The 14,437-nt window shown below is 37.3% G+C and overlaps 1 protein-coding gene across 8 annotated transcripts in view; it reads right to left on the minus strand.

Moving 5' to 3' along the window:
- Positions 1-14,437, minus strand: part of SHANK2 (SH3 and multiple ankyrin repeat domains 2) — a 365,112-nt gene that overhangs the window by 35,892 nt on the left and 314,783 nt on the right. For 4 of the 8 annotated variants that reach the window (XM_030038579.2, XM_030038576.2, XM_030038575.2 and 1 more), the window contains 4 exons: positions 7,612-7,747; positions 4,916-4,996; positions 4,534-4,542; positions 1,743-1,763 (listed from right to left, as the gene is read on the minus strand). In XM_030038579.2, coding sequence (XP_029894439.1) covers positions 1,743-1,763; positions 4,534-4,542; positions 4,916-4,996; positions 7,612-7,747 — 247 coding nt within the window. The remainder of the gene's footprint in view (positions 1-1,742; positions 1,764-4,533; positions 4,543-4,915; positions 4,997-7,611; positions 7,748-14,437) is intronic. The other 4 variants (XM_030038577.2, XM_030038581.2, XM_030038580.2 and 1 more) reach the window with 2 other exon arrangements.

Raw genomic sequence — 14,437 nt, forward strand, 5'->3', positions numbered from 1 at the left:
TGTTAGTTTACATGTTGCCATAGCTTGCTTACTTATTCAACGATTCTTGGAAACCTACAAGTCGCAAAAGAAAAAAGAACACCTCTTCCCCTTCCCCGATATCCCACAAAATCCAGAAAGTAGTTTCACTATTGAAAACACATCCTCTCCAAACATACGTTTAGAAGTTGGACGCTATCTCTCTGAGTCAGGCAACTACTGTAAGCAGAAAGTCAGTGGCACAGATGAAGTACAGTTTACATTTTAGTAATTCGTGCTATGTAACTGCAGTAAAATGATAATACTGCCCATACCATACTACTGTGAACCTAAAGATTTTATTACCTATGTCTTTAGACACAAACATCATGCCTTCTCCCCTGAATATAAAAAATACAGCCTATGTCCTTCCCTTCTCCTATCCTCCCAATGAACCAGAACCCCTCTCAAAAGACAACCAGCAAAACCAGTCAAACAGAACCACAAAAGCCATCATATTCATCTTAACGCCTCCCTCGCCTATGACCCAGAAAACTGAAATTTTTGGTTGACAGAAGACTCTACAATAACAACGTGAAGATTTTTTTATATGCTGCCAAAACATATTTTTCAGAAAAATACCAGTAGCAATGGGGTTTATTCTGTCATATTCTCTGAATGGAGAATGGAAAATATCACTAGCTGGGACCTCTGCTAGCGACTGGAAAGGAGGTCAGGAAAGAACAGAAAAATAAAGGGTGGAAAATAACCCAATTTTGTTCTGTTTAATGTTAAAAAGCAAAAGCTTCCCTGTTGAGAGAAGACACTGCCTACAGCCTAGCTTTCCTTTCCGTGACACTGAACTTTGTCGAAGAGCAGGACACAGACTATTTTACCAGCTATCACCCAGGGGCTCAGGGAGGTTTGAGACTCTTCCTTGGGCTAGACGCCATGAAAACGTGTAAATGACACAGTCCCTGCTCAGGAGAGCTTACAATCTAAGAGAGCAAAATGACATACAGGAGCATGGAAAAATACAGCTAAACACAAACAAACTTTGTATACATATATATACGTTTACATTTATAAAAATAGCACCGCTATTTCTACCTGCCCCTCTACCTAGCCATCGTTACTGAGATGATTCCTTAATAGGGCTCACAGGGGAAGTGGGTCTTCAGGAGAGATTTCAAGGAGAGGGTGGTGGCCTTATGAATCAGTTCAGGGAGGGCACTCCATGCATACGGGACAGCGTGGAAGATGTTCTACTGAAAACTTAAAATTGTGCAGAGCAGCATTTCTCCAGGTCAAAAGTTCAAGTGTTGTGTGCAAGATCCCTATTTCCTGAGACAGAGACAGTGTGGTGATGGGAGTAACGTTTGGCCATTAAAAAGACAAGCGATACCACTAACGTAGGACTACACTGAGGATGTTTTACTGGCCACATGTTCTCTGTGGCTGCCAGTTAGCGCAGTAACTGTGAGGAGATGACATGGAAGGGTTTGGAAAAGAGTTGGATACAAAGAAGGAAAAAAAGGCAAGATGAAGGAAAGGAGACAAAAGGAGGAAATGTGGGGAATATTTTCAAATGTAGTCTTCTGTTTGAGTTCTTAGTGTGTTTGCAATTTATTAACTAAATAACTAAAAAACATATACAATAATTAATGTACATTTGACACCATAAAATAAACTGGACCATATGCCAACATTTACATTATGTTATTATCCTTCACTATGGAAAGGTGAGAAACAGGTTAAACAAGAGACAAAATGCTTCCCCTTACCCTTCTTCTTCCGTACTGAAGCTTGGAAATAGAAAGGGAATGAACTGTGAATCAATTCTGAAGGTAATTTTTATATGCTAAATCCTTGCCTGTCATTTTGAGCATAAACATTTTTCTTCCATCTAAGAAGTCAGTCTCTCCCTGCTAGCCTCTACTACGCATGTATCTATCAAACCACAGTAGATAAACAGCTTGGCAAAAGCACAGTTTATCAGGGTTTATACCTTAGCTATAAGAAATTGCTTCCCTGCAGATATTAGGGACACACGTCCAATTTTGTTTTCTAAATTCTTTTTAAAAAACCAGTAATTGGGGCAACTTATTGATACCAGGGCTTTCAAACTATGGTAACAGGGCATTTTCAAATCTCTGCAGATTGAAGTGGAAAGGAATCGTTAGCACACGTTATCTGCCGTATTTTGGATTAACTCATTTGAAAGAGAACAACTGAGATGGTCTGCTCAGTATTATGGAGAACAGAGTAGCTAAAAACATGTCAATAAATCCATAAGTAGAGTTCAGAGCCAGGCAAAGGAAGTGACTGTAAAGACTGCGAGATGTATAATTTTTTTAAAAAATGATGTTGTTTAGCTTAGCTAGGAGAAATTACAAAAATATATACTCTAAGGGAAAACAAAGGGGGAATTTCTATTTAGCTTTTTCTTCTATTACGTAACAAGGGACATTCAATAAAATTAAAGGCATCACATTTAAAACCAATAAAAAGGAAATACATTCGTACACAGCACGTAATTAGCCTGTGGAATTCTTTGCCACGAGACATTATTGAGACCATGAGCTTCTTCAGTTCAGAAAAAAGATTACACATATATATTGATGAGAACATCCACAGTGTTCATCTTTACATACTTCCTGTTGAGTTTGCACATATATGTTATGAAACAAATGTTTATTCATTTGTTTAATGGATATAAAAATGTGGGTGTTCTCATAGTTCATACAGATGTCCAATATATACACATATACATATAAAGATATATAAATTATATATAAATACACACATACAATCTGTGTTTTATGTTAGAAGACAACTTTTAACTGATGATAGTGAGAACATTTTGTCTTTGGAAGCTTGTTCGGTAGTTGTGCAATTTAAGAATTCTTGTTCCTTCTGATAACAGCCCTCTTAGAGGACAAATGTCAAAATTTGGTAGACCACAGATGTTATTTATAACAGTAGTCATATTGTTTGCTAGGGTGGCAAATGTTCAGAGTAGCACGGAACTGGTATTTACAGTCTTGTTTAGGAAGAAGACAAATTTCTGCCATGCTGTAGTATTACTACAGCTTTATTAAGGGACGTACGCTTCTGGAACATGGTTCGGGACTATTCTCCAGAATAGTAAAGCCTTGCCACTGCAATATTTGCCCCATCTGGATAAAGATATGGATGGGAAACGTGCTTAAAGATTCAAGTACGTCCCATGGCTGCTAGTCACAAGAGTTGCAGTGGTTTCTGCATGAGAACAAGTAGTCGATCAAGTACTACAACCTGAACAGGGGGGTGAGAAAGCTAAAATATGATGGTCTTCACTGCAGAGGTGACGTTGCTGTTAATAAGCTATTTTCCTCTAGAAAAGACTGCTGCTTCTCTCTGCGTTAAGAACAGTATCTACTATGTAAGATTGAAAAGTAAGAGAAATAGAAGAATATCCTCAGTTTGGAAGTGATTTGCAGAAGGGGATAATGAAGGGGCAAAAATGGTGCCTAAGTATTTCTGTCCCCTCAGGAAAGTTTATCAATAAGCCAGCGAAGTTTTACAACCTCTTAGCACTCCAAGAAAGGAAAACAAATCAAAACACACAGACCCAAAAAGTGGCTCCAGAAAGTATATTTTACATTTTAATCCTGGAAGAAAAATTATGGAGCATTCACATACTGTTGAAACCTTTAGTCGAGCTCCTAAGCTTCCTGGCACAGAAAAATCAAATTTTCTGAGATCTGCTAGAGCTAAATAATCAGACTGTTTCATTTGGGTCTTCATTTGGTTGTTATACCATAGGGAAGACAGTAACCACTTCAGCAACCCTTTGTTGGTAAGATCTCCCACTGAAGCTATGTGACTTGACTCACTAAAGGATGGATGGGGTCCATCCGCCCCAGGAAACATTGACTTCCAGGGAAAAAAAAGTGGCCACAAGGCTTTGATTCCTTCCGGTTGGCCTTCATATGAGTCCATGCCAGAAATAAAAATTATTAGAAAATGTAAGTATTTAAATCAATGTAGGGATACATGGAAAAATGGTTTTATTGTATGATAGACTCTATTACTCTGCAACGAGGGATGTGGTTTGGTTTTAATACCCAATTATCACTTGCTAAACACACTGTTTTAGTGTAATAGCCATATATAAATATGCACTGGGCTTTTCTCTTTGTTAATATGGTCCATTCATAACATATTTATTAGTCTAGCTGCAGAAATTCTACTTTTTAATGACCTAACAGATTAAAACCAGGAAGAAAAAACCTACTACCTTCCTCACTTCTAGAAAATAAAACAAAATTCCCGAAGAATTATGCATATCTAGAATGTGGATGATCAAGCAAAGGAATCTACAATCACATTTCTTAAAATTAGCAAATAAAAGACTGAATGCTCAATACTTTTTTATTACCAATAGTGAGAAGAGTTAAGTTTATATCATGCACAGAAGTCAAAGTGATATCATAATATGCACTTTTTTAGATCAGAGTCTAACGAAAACAAGTTGCAGTTGAAGCTGCTTTAACACTGTCAGCTTTTTAACAACAGCTTCTGGCAGCTTACCTTTATCCACTAATGAGAGGCCACAGAAATTTAAAATAAAACAATATTAGATGAACTGAAAATTTAGAAAGCAAAGCTAACAAAATATGATAACGGCATTACTTTTTAGTAGGTGTGCCAAACTTTGATGATGCATAAAATGTATCAACATTCTCTTGCACAGCAGTAAAGGCACAAGTTTAAACAAAAATTATTCATGCGAATCATGCATATTTGAACTCTCCAAAGATGCAGCATTCTTAAAACCTTTTCTGTTCTACATACTGTACACAGTGCAGTTCCTTTTAGCCAATTTAACATATATACATATATATATATATTTTTTTTTTTTTTTTCTACATTTCTATTATGCCAGCATGCTTGTCAAAAAACACTTTCTTACCAAGCTCTTCAAGCTCTGAGGTCATTGACTTAGACCGCAAGGTCAGTGCAGTGGTTGGAGCTCGCTTAGGAGGTGGTGGGGCTTTGCATTAAACAGAAGGATATACAGTGTAAGTAAACACACGTCTCTAAAACACTATATTCACATACACAGTTTCACATTTATTTAAAATAATATGCTGCAAAAACCCCTGAGATGCTTTTCATGTACTGAATTTCTATACCGTTTCTACTTTTAGCATAGGTTGTTTGACACATCAGCAAGCTTTTATGTAACAGGATACATAGAAACATTTAAAGCTAAATAACTGTGCACTTCTATTTTTCGGTAGGAAAAAGACTTTCTAGAGAAAGTGCCTCACAGCAATTATGCCCCTCCTTCTAAGAAAGGTACATAGCTAAAAATCTCCTGGAGACCAGCCAATCTCTGCCAGATTAATTTCATCTTTGAAGAAACTGTTAAATCTGAGAAATACAAGAAAGAATTATCTTAATAGTTATGGTGAGACTAGGGAAAACAGGTGATCCTCACAATAAATAAGATCTTAAAATATCAAGGCAATCATCTAGCACAGAAACTAAAATCCAGCATGTGTTTTAGTATCCTGATAACAAATGTTTCTGGTGGTCAGAAAGGAGCGTAACATCAGAAAAGATTATGCCAATGTTGGTAGGAAAAGTTGGAGATTTCCAGTAAACAGAAATGGCTCTGGGACACCAGGGAAAATTAAGGATTCTTAAATGTTTTGGTCAATACTGTACATCAGGCTACACCATTTTGACAAGAGATGGCAAAGCAGTTTGAGGGCGAGAAAGAGTGATGGAGGAAAGAAGTAGACAACGTTCTTCCCGTATCACCTATATCCACTATGACAGCGTCATCCTTTCCCTGTTAAGCTCCATCATCTTCTTACAGAGGCTTGAATGACAGTATGTCGCGAGAAAGCAAAAATATAGCTTAGGTTCAGTGCCAGATACGAGGCTGCGTAAGTACTGCACGTATTAACTCCAGGCTGCCCTTGCCCAACAAGAGAAGTGACAACAAATCCGTGAGGGAAACCGCACAAAATACGGCGTTGTTAAATGAGGCTGGGTATCTGACACTGGCCTCACCATAAAGGAGACCGGTGGCAAGGAAATCCTTCCACACAATTCCCAAGATACAATGGCAATTGCCAGGTAACAAGAAAGGCTACCAACTTGCGTCAAAAAGGGACAAGATTCAAAAATGAAAGTTTTTGGCAAATGACGCATTATCCGTAGAAGGCTCTGGAAAGATGACAAAGAACCGGGTTTGTTTTTATAGAAGCAGCTTCCCTTTGGGTTGTATGCAACAGCACTTTTATTTAAGGCCAGTATGATACATCCCAAAAGGCAGAGGTGAAAGATTTGTTTAAAATGTGTGAATAGTAATTCTATCAAGCTAAAAACAATGCAGGACCATGTTTGGACATGATTTACCTTAATATAGCCTTTTTTCCCCCCAAGGTGCTTTATTTTTTTTTTCTAGCCAAGCAGTAGATGTCAAGAACACTCACAGTGCAGACAGAAAGTTTTACTCATGGACAAAGAGGGAGCCCTCGGGTGCCAGCTTCTAGCCTGCTCTTGTGCTGAAGAGCCAGGCGGTTGTGAGTGACAATTCAAGAAACTGGTGGGAGGAACAGGAATTTTCAAAAATGTGATGCTGCTGTATGGAACACTAGTTAGCAGCAGCAATCTTTTCTGCTTAATGATAATTATGAGGGCCTAATGACTTCCCAGAGTAGCTGTTACCTGAGCAAACTCAGGGGTATCTAAGGTGAAGGTAATAGTCCAAAATCCTTTTTTTTTTTTTGTGTCTTTTTTGGGGGTGAAGTTTTGGTGGTGTTTCTTTGGGTAGGTAGGTGGGAAACACATAGAAATTCTTAAGGCAGTAGCCCAATCTTATGATACAGGTTAACCCATAATCTCCATTAAAATTAATATATTAAAAACCCCCTTAGGCTGGAAAAAAAAAACTTGTTTTGTTTGTACCCAGACAATTCTTTCCCAAAGTCTTCATGGCACATGATCCTATACCAACCTCTCTTGGAGTAGCTGGTTCTCACTAGCAGCGAAGCGGCACAAAAAGCAGCTGTGCTTATTTTCTACTTATGGGAGGAGGATGGATTTTCCCTGGCTGGAACAACCCCTCTACTTTGAATTCATCTAGAGGAATTTTCCCATTAAAACGTACTTTTTTTTCTACCAGAACTTCAGTCTAATCATATTGCATATTTTTCTTATTCTTACAGAGGTCCTTTCTAAAATACGTGTTTTGCAAAATTGTAAGTTCTCAATGATTTCATGAACAGTCAAACTAACCTCATCTCAAGTACGTTTGGAATTAATTGATAAAAGACAATCTGTTCTTTGGGCTTTTTCTCTCTCACTATTGCAACAAATTTTACTACAAGATCTTCAAACATATAAATGTATAAAGATCCATAAAGAAGAAATTCATGGCAAGCATGACAAGAGAATATTACCCTTTTTGTCACATATTAATGCATAAGTCAATAGAATTAAATTACTCTCAATTAAATAAGAGAAGGGTATTTCAAATTTTAAAAGTGAATTCTAGAAAGCAGAATTTATAAAACAGTAATTTCATGTCCATACTCTGTTTTCTGTGGAGCAAGACCAAAAGGACTCCGTTAGGAAAAGAGAAAAATGTACCTTTCTTTCTAGCTGTGTCATCTGGATCAAGATTCCTGGTTACTGTGACAACCTTAAGAACTAGGTGATTGCCCCCTTGTCGAATCATGTTCACCACCTGCCTGTGGCCAACTTTCACTACATTCTCATTATTAACCTGCAAAGAAAGAAAATAGTCTTTTAGATCAAAATGCAGAAAACTTCTGTTCTTTCAGTTTTAACAACAGAAGGTGGGAAGAACAGGAAGATATAGAATTTCTAATTACTGTCTTTTAATAAAAATACATATTTAAGAAACAGTGTATAGCTGATATGATAACAGGAAAACAAAGCTAGCTCTTCATGAAATATGCAACTAATTTCCTTATAATTGCCAGTTAAAAAAAAAAGTTAATGAGTTCAACCAAATCTTTCCCTTTACATATTTTATTTACAACAATTAGTGTGCTACAACTCTGCATTTCATACACTAAAAATATTTTCTTAGATGATAGTCATTTTTCATGACTATTATCCACAAATGTTTATATGCATTTTATGCTCTCTAACGTAACCGATGAGATATTAAGAAGCTTTTCTTTTCAGATCATCCGGGAGCAAAGATTTTTCACTCCTGAAGTAAACTCTCACGTTCAAGAGACGTTGTTTTATTAAACGCACTCTCCTCACTTCCCAGCATTTTCCTTCTGCAGGTTTCTGGAAGGATCTCATGCCCTGTAAGCAAAGGCAACAGGGCCATAGCAGTCCAGAAGAGTCTTCATGGAAAAAGATGAGTTACCTATATGAAGCTCTGACCAGCTATTGTGGTCATGCCAATTAAACTTCAAATTGCACTGCAACATTAAACTTTAAAACGCATACTCTCTGGGTAATTCCTAGTGCTACATCATCATTTTTCCTGTATATATCTTTCCCTACTATTAATTAATAGACATAGAAGAAAGCATCGGCATAAAAACTGTAAATAAGCATGGATGAAAGTAATTTATTTATTCATTCCATCTGTAAGAAGTCACTGAAAGTTATCTGAAATCTGAATGATAGTAGCATGTAAGACTGAAGTGCTGCATGTGCTATTTGAACATAAAAGATATTGAGGAATGGAATCAGTGAAGAAGAGATGCTGCCAGAATACATGCTGGGAAGTTGATCTCTATCCAAAATTCAGCTGACTCAGTTATATTTCACTGGGATCACTCAGTGCCTTCCAAAATGAACAGTCATCTTCAGAGCAAGTGTTTCTAGCCTCCTCTATTTATTCTGACAGGCTGGGCATCTCACACTCTAAAGAATTTACAGTTAGAGCAAAATCTCTCATTAAATATTATTGCCATTAGGCAGAACAACAAGCACAAGCAGACCACTCCAACTTGAAATCGTTTTTCCATCCATTGTAGCAAAGGAAAATCTTGCCTTTTTTCAGGCTTTAGCTTTTATTTCATGCATGATGATGAAATAACATCTTAGTAAACCATATTTTTAATATAATGCTGCAGTCAGAAGTCTCAAAGTATGGTGTGTGTGCTATGTCTATAAACTTGAGATGCTTTTTGAGACGCTTTTTTTAGTTTCATATACAGTGATGTAGGTGTAACACATGCTGAACATCCACACCTGTTGAGCAGGCAAATATGAAGTTCTCTCATTCTGTTGGTGGAGGATATAAAAGAATATCGATTTGAATAGAACTGTTGCTGTTTTGTTTTATTTTACACCTTCTTAGCATCTAGTATTTAATTCCAAGATATGGCATTTATTTAGCTGGACCAATGGCATCTAAATTTAATCTGTCTAAAACATTTTAACAGAGTTATCCATTTACTTCTGAATTCCTTCCAGTATTAAAACCTCAACTAGGTAACTCTTTTCCACAGTGAAAAAGTTCATGCAATTAAGAACTACAGAATGCATCTACTCTATCTTTACTAGAATTAAATTGTAAGGTTGGAAGCCAGTACGGATTACAAGAAAACCTCTAATGCTGTCAAAAAATAGAGACCTCCAAATAAATCAAAAGTCAATATTAATCAAACCCATGTACACTTCACTAGTATAAAGTCATAAATGTGTAAAATGATAAAACAGTTTATGCAGCATACCATCTGTTCGCATCATTATGTGCAATGATATTTAACATTTAGAGCAAGAGCAAATATATACAACACATTTTTTAAAGCTGCCTCAGAAACGGAACCTGTAAATGACTGTTTATAGCAACTTTGTTTAAAAGGCACAGTTACAAAAGCTGGTACCAAAAAGATTTATATTGCAAAGAAAAAAAATATTGATAGGTGATCTGAAGATTAACTCAAAGAGTTTACAGAAATACTTGATAACAAAAGAATCATGAAATCAGCAGAGCGGTACCTCATCTTCACTATCTTTAGCACCTCAGTGGGTAAAACTGTAGCATGACTACAAAGCAATAAGATTGGAATTGTCAATAGCTTATGTAGAACTAGGATTTCAGCCACAGATTCTCTATTTCTTTTAACTTTCTTCAATATTTTATACATAAGCCAAATGACTGTAGAAATGGTCTTTAAACAGTAAGACACCAGAGTTCTAGCAGGTTTGTTTGATAGTTTTAGTTTGATATTATTCAGCAAAACTTTTTCAGGTGTGAATAATCTGATGAGACTGTCTCTCTGCTTCCACTTCAAGCTTTGGCAGTGGGAAGATGACTACTGCATCTCATCTAGGCTTTTGTAAACAAGCTGAAGAAGGTAAATTTTTATAATCAGTAAAATAGGTATCTATTTCACCTGTGCCAATTCATTTAATAATCGCATGGGTACTTGGTATTAAATGTGATCACATTCTTTGAAACATTAAAAAAATATTTTTGCTTTTAGTGGCAAAGTGATTAGAAGGATGTTCTATAAACAGTCAAACTAGCAAAGTTGGTTTGCAGGCACAAATTTGTGGCTCTCCCTCTTCTTCAACCCAATCTTTCAGCATATTTTCCGTAATCTTTGACTGCAAAACTGTAAGTTCTTCTTCTCCTTTGACTCTTCCCCAAAACTTTCCTGCACAGAACTTTCTTTCCCATGTCCTTCATAAACAGGTGAAAATAGATAATAGAAATAGATATGTGCTGTGGCTGGTTCCATGCTACAGCAATGGCAACTGGTCATCCAACAAGCCAAATGCAAGGAAAACTGTCCCTCGGGACAGCCAACAATTTCAGTAACTCTCCTCTATCCATTCCTGACTCTTAGGAAAAGCCTCAGAACTTTATATTCTTGAAATTCATACTTTATTATCATTTGGTTAAAACTCGGCAGTGGGATGGAAGTTACTTTGAGCAGTTTCAGAGAATTTGAGAACTAATTTATGAAATAATACAATCTCACAGACCCAATGTCTTTAAAAAACAGCCTAAACTGCAAGCCTGAGCTATCTCAAGCTGAACTTACTTTTTGGGTATGTATGAAATGTTCTTGAGGAGTTTAAAAGGAAGACGGCTTTTGTGAATTTCAAGATTTTTCAACTATATGTGTCAGTACTTTTTCCACCTTGTATAATCAATGTACGCAGGTTTTTTTAGAGCAGTACAATGTTACAAGGCACGAAAATTACGACTTAAGAGCAAGCTGGAGGCAGAAATGAGAAAAATTCATAGTAGACAATTTTTCCAGATAAAAGAATTTGCTAGCAGCGTGCAATGCATTGTATGTCAATGTTTTGAAGTATTATCAGCTTATACCACCATTTTTCATGTACCTCATGTAACATAACCCTCTGTGAACCACTCGGTGAAAAGGATTGAATGACACTGAACAGAGTCAAGGACAGCATGTGAGAGACGGTGCTACCTAGCCTTCGCCCCAGGCGATTGCACCATTACTAGTCACCTTACAGCTAAACGCAGCTAACACAAAAGAAACGCAAGCAAAGCAAAGCTCATGCATTGGTCAGTATTTAGAGGAGATACGGATGGACCGTTTTGCAGCTATAATTGGAGGGACACACAGCTGTTAATCCAGACACTTCTGGATACATTTGAGACACTAAATATTCATACATGACAGCGAACAATACTTGCCATCACCTCTGCATAGTTAAGACGTTTCATTCCTTTCTCCTAGCTGGTGGAATCAGTTATTCACGTAGTTGTCATTTCACAGCTTCCTACAGCAATGCAATGCACTTGAACATGAAACATTCAGGTCTCCAAGACAAAAAGCAATGTGGTGCGTCCCCTGTCCACCCCCCACCACTGCGACCACAGCAGACACGTCGCTGCTCCCTCCAACTCCCTCTCAGAAGACTGAAAGTGCTTTGGGGCTTGCATTCAGCGTGCCAGGACTCACACCCGCTCCAAACCAGAGACTGTGATCAACAATGACGTTTCTCTTGTACAAAGAGCTTTGAACAACAACAATGAAAAGTTCTCTCTCCAACGTGGCCATTCTCTCAAGAGCTGACTCAAAAATATGGAGTAAACCAGTGACAAATACAACTGACAGTCATAAATTTCACTATCTTTAGTATCGAGGTCCACTCCTCTGACTTTACCTTACTGCGCATTTATACACAGCAACATCTAAACCCCACAAAACCCAAGAAAAATCATGAAAAAAATCATTTATTCAAGAATAAATAATGATGTGGTCTCCCAGAGCAAAATATCAATCAGATAATCAATTTTTTTTCCATGTGAAATACTCCCTACATGAAAGCGCTCTCCATACAAAAGATGATATATGAACACCCATGACATCAATAAATTTCTCCTGAACTTTACAAGAAAAAGATGCTCCTGTTCAGGCAACCTTATAATCCTGATAACATCAGAGACAAGCGCACAGGACTGCGAATGACAACAGTTTATGAAATGGAAGAAGTTTAGAAAAGGATAGGATACGGTAGAAATTGGTTTACAGTGAATATGAATGGAAGGCAGAAGAGTCATTTGATGGGTGATTTCAAGAGATGTACTCAGGCTGGAAAGGGTACGGTAACAGAAGGCATGAAGCCAGGAGCAAAGGAGGAAGGCAGAAGCAGTATGTCACACGAGATGATCACTAAGAGCACAAAGGAGAGGAAGCAGACATCTTCTCTCCTGGTCTATTTTTACAAAGACATTTTAGGTAATCTCAAAGGCAGCAGAGAGCTTAAATATGATGCAGTAAGAGAGAGGACTACAGCAAGATGCAAGTCGGTGTAGCCAGACAGATGCTGCTGAGAGGCACAGAAAATTGTAAATTGGTTGTTTCATGTCTAGTTACATTCGCACACCACTAAATGATCACTATACTGCCTACAGAGCAGCTGATATTTACTTTAGAAGCAAGGTTAGAGATTGAATTAACTGGAAATTTGTTTCCTGAAGATTAAACTTACCCCTCCGCCCCCCAAATAAACGTATACTTCCATATCTTAAAGAAAATGAAAGAGTGTGTTATTCCTTATAGTACTTATACCCCACGGAAGCTACACTTGGGTGGGTCCCTATTCTTTTGCCACACCCCACCAGCAGGCAATATCTGATTGCAAACAGACTCTTCACGGCGTAAATACATGCATTTAGGTTACTTACATGGGCAGATTTAGGACAGGAAAGAACACATGCTATTATTTAAAAATGTGGATTTTTTTGGAAAAGAGTGCATTAATGAGTGTCCTAGAGATGCTGGGGTAGATTTTATGGATATTGGGACAGGCTGCATAAAAGCATTTTTTTCTGAAATGTATAACCATGCAATAGGTTGAAAAATAAAATAAAATAAAATAAAGTAAAATAAAATAAAATAAACCTGCACATTGTAGGATAGCAGATGCATGAGCTGGAACATATTCACCAGAGCAGCCTTCCCGTAGGAAGGTGCAAAAGAAAAAAACACTACAGAGAAAGAGACCTCTGCAGAGTTTGTTCTATTAATAAAAAAAAATAATCTTAATTTCTTCAATGCATCATCCTAATCCTTCCATTATCTAAACATTCTCTCAGGGGAAAATGTACTCAATCATTTTCAACAGTAATTAAGTAGACAAAACTCAATCATTCTGCTCAGAATGACCATTGGTGCAATGGTGAATAAATTTACCTTGCAGTTGTGAACACACATTCTGTCAAAATAAGCTTCTCAGAAGCTCTTCCCACCCATTGAACTACTTGAAAAAAACCAACAAAACCCCAAACCTGTTACACATACTTACAAAGCCCTGCCTACACACTTTTTAAAAATCCACCATTTTTGGTAAACACTTAACACACACTAACCCAATTACAATTTGTACCAGCAAAATAAATAGCACACAAGTAATTGTGTAGGCTCAAATTATACTTTTGCATTTCAAGTAACTACACAGTTGTGCACACAACACTGTCTAAGCATGTCACAAACCAGTATGAACTTCCCATCTGTGAAGTATTCTTATTCTGTAGCCTAAAATGTGAGACAAAGAAAGACCCAGGGACCTAGACAATCTTTGGGAAGTTACTCATCCACTCATTATATCCGTAGTGCTAACCCAGGGGTCAGCTGCAAGACTGTTTCAGTCCCTGAAAACCAGCAGCTGGTCACGGTGTCTATGGTTGTGCTGGCCTTAAACTCTTTGTGAAGGGCTGGAGCAGTATTTAGCACAAACTTAGACCAAAATTTGCACTCTACAAGTATATTTAGCGTCAAACATCCTATTATTTGCTTTATGTTAACCCCCCTGAATTCATTCCAAATGCTGAATGTTTTTACCAGTGCTTGCTTCTGTTATAATCCAGCATCATTGACAGGCTCATGAACAGTACGAAGGTAGACAGTCCACCTAGAAAGGTTTCTGTGAAAAGCAAATTTTAACAAATTCTGTTGGCAGCATACTTTTCCCTGAGTATTACAGGAAA

Source organism: Aquila chrysaetos, chromosome 16, assembly GCF_900496995.4.
Source record: "Aquila chrysaetos chrysaetos chromosome 16, bAquChr1.4, whole genome shotgun sequence".
NCBI classification, from domain to species: domain Eukaryota; kingdom Metazoa; phylum Chordata; class Aves; order Accipitriformes; family Accipitridae; genus Aquila; species Aquila chrysaetos.